Source organism: Panthera pardus, unplaced genomic scaffold (genome assembly GCF_024362965.1).
Source record: "Panthera pardus isolate Hobbes unplaced genomic scaffold, ASM2436296v1 HiC_scaffold_15, whole genome shotgun sequence".
Classification (NCBI taxonomy): domain Eukaryota; kingdom Metazoa; phylum Chordata; class Mammalia; order Carnivora; family Felidae; genus Panthera; species Panthera pardus.
The window spans coordinates 84,738,795-84,746,644 of NW_026526710.1; the positions used below are offsets into that span (position 1 = coordinate 84,738,795).

The 7,850-nt window shown below is 56.3% G+C and overlaps 1 protein-coding gene across 1 annotated transcript in view; it reads left to right on the forward strand.

Annotated features, from left to right (window-relative positions):
* ZNF407 (zinc finger protein 407) overlaps positions 1–6,996 on the forward strand; it is a 454,887-nt gene extending 447,891 nt beyond the window's left edge. The window contains exon 9 of the mRNA XM_019423652.2: positions 4,507–6,996. Within this exon, the coding sequence (XP_019279197.2) occupies positions 4,507–5,825 (1,319 nt within the window). The 3' untranslated portion in view covers positions 5,826–6,996. The remainder of the gene's footprint in view (positions 1–4,506) is intronic.
* The last annotated feature ends 854 nt before the right edge of the window (positions 6,997–7,850 follow it).

Below are 7,850 nucleotides of genomic sequence, written 5' to 3' on the forward strand. Positions count from 1 at the left end.
TAACACGCACACGAAAAGGACACAGTCAGGTGCTCAGCCCTATTTGCAGCTGCCCAGAAGCCCCCAGCCCGCAGAACAGAGCCATCAGCATGGTTTGGGGGGGCGGGGGGCTGGTGAGTGTCTACGACTTAACCCCTCCACGCCTGCACTCCAGGTCTGTGGCTTTCAACCCCGAAGATGTTCTCTTCGGGGAGGACAGATAAGAAGGAACTGTCTCTCTCAACCATCTTCTGGAGAGAGTGAGCCTAATCCGGAATCTCTTCCCTGGAAACGAATCCTCAGCTCTCGCCCCAAAAGAACCCTTCTCATTTCAGCCAAGTTGTAAACTTTCAACGCGTTTAACTATGAGAGGGGAGTATAATATCTCTGTAGTCACGAAAACAAATGAGCAGTGAGGTGAGATTGTTTTTTTTTTAACGTTTTATTTATTTTTGAGAGAGAGAGAGAGAGAGACACAGAGTGTGGGTGGGGGAGGGGCAGAAAGAGAGGGAGACACAGAATCTGAAACAGGATCCGGGCTCTGAGCTGTCCCCGACGCGGGGCTCGAACTCAGGAATGGCGAGATCGTGACCTAGGCCAAAGTCGGACGCTTAACCGACTGAGCCACCCAAGGCGTATCCCGTAAGTTGAGATTTTTCATAAGCAGTCAGGAGGCTGCGTTTTAACTTCATTTGCCCCTTCTGCACAGAGCGATTTGTGGTCCTCTCACAGACAGGTCCAGAAAGGCTCCATCAGATGCATGGTTTGATTAGCTACAATTATCACACGGAAATCCAGCATTGTCTTTGAAAGACGTGAAGCGTAGCGCAAGTATGATGTTGGGCGTCCGTGCTCTGTTAATGATTTGTGCACTTCTGGACCTGTACCGGTGACTGAGCAGTTAAGGATAAGCCTGTACAGAGTTCCTGTTTTCCAAATACCATATCCACTGGGCCATTTGCATTGGTGAGCTTTACGGTTCGTATTTACTCGAAAGAGCTCAAAAATTGAAGTTGATGTGCCCAGTAAATTCTTGGTCATAGCCCAGTTAGAATTTAAAGTTACAGTAGAGATTCACATTAGTTTAAATGACACTTGAACTTCTACATAGCTCCACATTAATTCATTATGGGCGAAATGGAAGAATCTTCAGTGGGTGAATCTTTTTCAATCTGATTGAGGCTGTTACATTTTATAGGTGCTATTTTTCAAGGCAGTACTGACAGCACTCGAAGTTATTAAATTGCTGAATCAAAAGATGGGCCTGTACTCGCATTTATGAACTGATGGAGTGGCTGGGCTCGCGCCGAGCGGAGGTTAAGATGTCGGAGGTGTCAGGCTCCATCACACGCCGTCGTGACAGCAGTATTTACCCATGTAGTTTACTTTAATGGTCTGGAAGTGGCTTCACCCACCTCTGGATTCAAATAAATTCCGTAAGTAGTTCAGGATGGCGTCATTACCAGCGCTGCAAGGGATTCAGAGGGTAATGCTGCACCCAGGAGGGCTTCTGTCCGGCCGCACACCGGAGGAGGAGGCCCGGGGCTCTTCCTTTCGCAGGCGCCGGGCCACCAGGCCACCGGAGCCTGCGTGTCTCCCACCTGCCAGGGTCTCTCCTGCTCTCGACGCCGAGGCAGTATGCCCTCTTCTGCAGTGGCGTGGGGTTGGTTTGAAGGCTGCCTCCTTTATTTTTGTGTCCATATTTCTTCATGTCTTTTTGTTTTAATTTAGTTTCCCAAACTCTAAGTTAAACTGGAAAGGACCTTGAAGTTAGGGAGTGGACAGAAACCAGCACATCAAGTTCAGGGTGTAATGATGGCAGAACGGACAGAAACAAACGGGATCAAGTTCAGGGTGTCATGAGGGCAAGCAAGCCCCAGGTGGAGGGGTGGAGGGAGGGAGAAATTGGGAGCACGTGCACCGGAGACCAGGGGTCCCAGAGGAAGGCGCCCCCAGCAGGCTGGTGGTATCCCCGGTGTAGACTCCTGCAGGCATGTGAGTGCGAGCAGGGGGCCCTGTGGGGTGCCCTGTCCTTGCCTTCTGCCGCAGACCAAGCCTCCCGACGTCTTTGGAGAGACATTCTAGGGAGATTCGAAGTTCGGAAGATAAACCGAGATGAGGTCAAGTACACACCAGGGCTCAGCGCCCTCCTTCTAGGACCCGTGCGGTTTCACCTGCTCTCATGCCTGCCCCCAGACTGCAGCCTTCCCAGGGTTGTGCTTTCCTTGTGTAAAGCAGAGGTGCAGTGGTGGGGGGGGGGGGGGGTGTGCAGGATGGAGGGACATCGCAGCAGGCACGTCCCTGGGCGGGGCAGCTGGGTTGATTCCCTTAAACCCTGCAGAGGCTCACATGACCTCTGCAAAGTCTTCAGAGCCCTGAGGGCTGGGAGTCCCCAGTGTGGAGACCACCACTACCCCAGGGCACCTGCCCCGGGGCACCTGCCCCTGAGCACCAGGCAGTTGGCACTTGGGAGGTGCTTGCTCACGGAGGCGGGGTAAGGAGCAAGCTCCCTGCTCTGGGTTCTCCCCTTTCCTCGGAGGGTAAACGGGACAGCTGATACACTTTGGTTAGGGCATTTAGCTAGAACCATCGGTGTTTTGGACCCTCCCCGGGAAGGTTCAGTTGACCTTTAGGATGTGATGGCGTGGCTTTCGCCTGGCTGGTGACAGCTTGGCCAGGCCTGGTCCGCCCATGGCTGCACGGCCAGCCCGGGCCGCACCCCCTGGTCAGGGTGTAACGTAACCCGAGAGAGTGAGAGGGAGGTTCTGCTCCTGGAGATCGTCCCGCTTGACGCCACGAGGCTTTCCCTGACCCAAGAGTCTGTGATTCCATAATCGCTCTAAGATTCACGCTATAGAGCGCATCCTCAGAGGCAGAAAACACAAGGTGACAGAAAACCGACCCCACGAACTCGCGGTACGGTGAGCTTCGTTCCAGTTAGTTCCCTGCCCACACCATCAAGTGCCACCAGGAGACCCTTGCCCTCCCTCCGGCCTGTCAGGTGACAGGGGTTGCAGTGGTATGAATTGCCCTGACCTCTGACTGTCGAACAGGGGGCATAGACCACCCAGACGTCGCGGCACCGTGTATGGAATGGGCCAGGAGTTTGCATTCGGAGCTTAGCATGGGGTTCCAAATCCAGGACTGTCGCCTGCAGTCTGCATGTGAGCTCAGTGTGTCCTCACAGTAAATGTGATGGAAGGGCTTCTGTGGATCGTGCCTGAGATACTGTGCCTCCCGGAGACGGGCCTTGTCTGGGGTCTGTGCTCAGAGTGGACTCTGTGTTGAAAGAAATGCTTTCTTACGGAAGTGCACCAACATGTTAAGCAAAACTCTTATTTTTGAGGGATGCTAGCAATACATAATCGTAACAGTTTGTAATCATTTTCTTTCCTTTGGTGAGGATAAAGCGTTCTTTTTAAAAATGACCTACTCGGGGCGCCTGGGTGGCGCAGTCGGTTAAGCGTCCGACTTCAGCCAGGTCACGCTCTCACGGTCCGTGAGTTCGAGCCCCGCGTCAGGCTCTGGGCTGATGGACGGCTCGGAGCCTGGAGCCTGTTTCCGATTCTGTGTCTCCCTCTCTCTCTGCCCCTCCCCCGTTCATGCTCTGTCTCTCTCTGTCCCAAAAATAAAAAAAAAAAAAAAAAAAAAAAAAAAAAAAATGACCTACAGGGGCATCTGGGTGGCTCAGTCGGTTGACGGTCCGACTTGGGCTCAGGTCATGATCTCATGATTCATGAGTTCAAGCCCCACATCGGGGCTCTGTGCTGACAGCTCAGAGCCTGGAGCCTGCTTCCGATTCTGTGTCTCCCTCTCTCTCTGTCCCTCTCCTCGCACGCTCTCTCTCTCTCTCTCTCTCTCAAAATAAAACATCAAAAACAATTTTTTAATTACCTACAATAAAGACAATTAGATGAAATCCTTTAAAACTGTGGTGGCCATTGGAAATCCTCATTGATTGGTTATCACCTAGGGGGGAAGGAGGCAATAATAAGAACACGGATCTTTTCCCTGTTTTGATGGAAAGAGATCAGTTTTCAGTGGTGTTTCATCGTGTCCAGCGTCGGCCTGCGTCGGAGCTGACGCTGGGGGGATGGGTGTCCATGCCTGCGTCCCGGGCCCTCCTCACGTCTGTTCGTAAACTTACGAAAAGACTTGCCTTTGGGTCAGAGTACACTGCCACTCCTTACTGTCCTTCACTGCCCACCAGTGACTGAATGTCTCGTTCCAAGTGACAGTAATCGAGGGGGGTGGTTGTAGCCACACTCCTGCCCTGGGAACAGGAAAAGCAAACGCTGGCTGATGAGAGTTGTATTCGGACAGTCGAACCAGGAGGACAGAAAAATGCCTGTTCCCGTCGCACACCCGTGGCCGAGCCGTCAGAGTCCGTGCACACGGCCGGCCCCGGAGGCCCCTGGCTCACCGTGGTGTTTCTGCCGAGGGGTTAAAGCTTCCGCACAACCGTTGTCTTACTTGTAAGCCTGACAGTCGTGTTTCGAGGCTCTAACTGGTCCCTGTCTCCCATAGGCATTGTTTCCAAGTCCTACGAATGCCGTCTGAAGGGCCAAGGAGCCACGTTCGTGGAGACAGACAGCCCGTTCACCGCGGCCGCGCTGGCGGCCGCATCCCCCGTCAAGGAGCGGCCCCGTAGGGACAGCACGAGGCGGGCGGCGGCCGAGCAGGTGATCGTCATCCAGGGCTACGGCGGGGAGTTCGCGCTCGACGCCTCCGTGGAGGAGACCGCCGCGGCCACGCTGCAGACGCTGGCGCTGGCCGGCCAGGTGGCCCGGGTGGTGCACATCACCGAAGACGGGCAGGTGATCGCGGCCGGTCAGAGTGGCGCCCACGGGGGCGCTGTGGCCCCCGGGCCGGTCCTGCCCGAGCAGTTGGCGGATGGGGCCACCCAGGTGGTGGTCGTGGGGGGCTCGCTGGACGGCCACGGCGCGGACGGGCCCCTCAGCCCGGAAGGCGCTGTGATACAGCAGGTGACCAAGCAGGAGATCTTAGACCTCGCCGAGGCCGGAGTCCCCCCGCCCGACGCGGCCTCGGCCTTGGACGCCCTGCTGTGTGCGGTCACCGAGCTGGGAGGGGCGGAAGGCCGGGTCGGGCCCGACGAGAAAGGCAGGTCGGGCCACAAGGACGTGCTGGTCCAGCTGCCCGGTCAGGAGGCGCCCCCCGCCACCGCCCAGCCCGAGGCCCCCGAGATCCACATGTTTCAGGACGTGCGGGAGGGCGCGGCCCCCGGGGAGCCTGTGGAGGTGCTGACCCAGGTCGTGCGGCCCCCGGCCCTCACTGCCTCGCAGGAGCGCGCGCAGGTGGCCTTCAAGAAGGTGGTGCAGGGCGTGCTCCAGTTCGCCGTGTGCGACCCGGCCACGGCCGGCCAGCTCATGAAGGAGGGCGTCACCCAGCTCATCGTGAACGAGGAGGGCACCGTGCACATGCTGGCCCGGGAGGGCTCCCAGATCATCATGCAGGAGGCCGAGGCGCACGGCCCGCGCGTGGACCTGGCCGAGCCCGACGGCGAGATCTCGCAGATCATCGTGACGGAAGAGCTGGTCCAGGCCATGGTCCAGGAGTCGGGCGGCTTTCCCGAGGGCGCCACTCACTACATCGTGACGGAGCTGCCCCCCGGGGTGCCGGAGGAGGCGGGCGTGTACTCACACACCCTGATCGAGGCTGCCGACTCACAGGGGATCCTGCAGGCCGGCGCCGCGCTCAGCGCCGAGGCCTTGGGCCCAAATGGAACCCAGCAGCTGACGAGTATGGTCATTTACACCCAAGATGGGTCCCCGGCAGCGACTGTCATTCAGGGCCAAAGAGAGAGTAACGAACTCCAAGAAGCGTGAGGCGCGCACGGCCCGGGGCAGGTTGGGGAGGTCTGGGTGCAGACGTCCACTCCCGGCCCGGGGCAGACGAGGGCGGTCCGGGACCCGGGGCACGGTGTCCCCTGGACTTCATTCACAGGGCCTCCGGGACGGTGACGCGGTGCTCCCGGGGCCGCCCGCACCGCTGTCCGGGCGGCTTGGCACCGGCTGCGGGCAGCGTGCACGGGGTGCGGGGGCCGCCACCGCTGGGAAGGCCCCGGGTGGGACGGGGTGCCGCGGGGCAGACCCCCGGGCCGGCCAGCCTGTCTCCTGCTGGCTCCTTTGTGACTGGTCGCTTCCCTCCGTTCTGTGCTCCGTGCTGAGGAGAAGCCACATGTTTTAATGTTTCCACCCCCACCAAGTGTGTTCCCGTTTCAGTTATCAAAGGACTGTGGCTCGCGGCGGAAAAGTCCGAGCAGCGTCTCCTGCGGCCTGAGACATGCCTGTTGTTCCGGTCCAGCATGTCGCCGTTTTAACGTTTCAGTATATATTTGCTTCAAAATTGCAGCTACAGGTATTACCGTCTTGCAGCAGGCCACCCCTGTTCCTTTCCCTGAAATCTTAGGATCGCGGGGTCCCCAGACCAAAGGAAGACCTGTTCGTCTCACGCGTCCTCTCCCCAGACATCGTGGGGCTGTCCCTCGCTCTGGTTGCACTCTGCTTGAAAGAAGCCTCCTTAAGCCGGTGGTGAAGAACAGCCCTGACGTTTCTATTTGACGAAAATCTACCTTGGTTTAGACAACCCCGCGCTTCTAACTTTGACTTCGTTTCATACAATAAAGTCTACATATGAAATGCGTACTCTGGAAAATATTGTTCATACCAATATTTTGCTTTTATAACAAATGTCTGTTCATACTGATCCCACTTTTGCAGGATTCATTTGTGACTTCTGTCCGTGTGAAGGAGCTGACGTTAAACATTAGGACTAGAAAGCCGTGCTCCCGCAGCCCCGGGCCTGACCGGCGTCGTCCGTGTTTAGTCATGGGCTCCCTGCCGCTGTCGGAATGCAGCTTTATGTTCTAGTAACTCACTTCTTGATCCAGTTCTCTTCTTCCTTTTCCAAAAGTGTAAAAGCAGTTCCCCTCCCCCGAACGCAAAGGTTGTTTTTGTTCTATTTTTTTTTCCTTTGAAATAAAATTACGGCATTAAAAGATAACGACAGTCTCTTATTTCCAGCAGCCGGCCTGTGGGCAGCTGTACAAGCAGACGAGGGCCTCTTCTTCTGTCCCACACCAGGGTTTGTCCCCACGCTCTGCCCACGACGAGGGAACTGCTCTCTGTCGGGGACCTCCTACGGCCCGGTGCCAGTTCTGACTGTTGGGCACGTGGGCCAAGCACCTTCTAGTGACAGTGGCATATTCTATCACGGTTGGTATCTAAAAATGGTGAGGAACAGACACGAGAGAAAAGGAAGAGAGGATAGTACCTTTTTAGTTGGAGTGGACATACCGTTCAGAATCGCTTCCTGAGGGCACAGGGCGGGGCACACGCCCCGCTGAGCGTCTCCGGGCCTCGTCCGCATTGCTCTGCGGCCCCGCGGGGCCACCTCCCTTGACACAGTCACCCCCTCCCCCCCAAAACTAAAAGGTGCAGTTTCAGGTTTGACACTGAGATTCGTAATTGGCTGAGTACGACTTGCTCGTGTTTCCTAAAAGTGGCAATTCACGTCTCCAACACTTGTCTTCAGCCAACGGTGACAGGATCAACTCCCGTTTGTTATCAGGATGAAGGTGACCTTTATAAAGTGATGCCGCTCTCCAAGCTTCTCCTACATGTTAAAAAAAAAAAAAAGAAAAAAAAAAAAGGAGGAGGAGGGGGGATGTTTTCCGGCGGAAATATTTCTTCCCGATCATGCCCCCCGTTAGCTACAGCCCGCGGTCCTCGGCTCAGATGCTAATTCCTGAGTGTGCTCCGTCCTGTATGGCTAACCTTTCTGCCACAGTCCGGGGTGTTGACACGGACATGCTGCAGTTTACCGTCGGTGATTTATTTAGGATAAATATG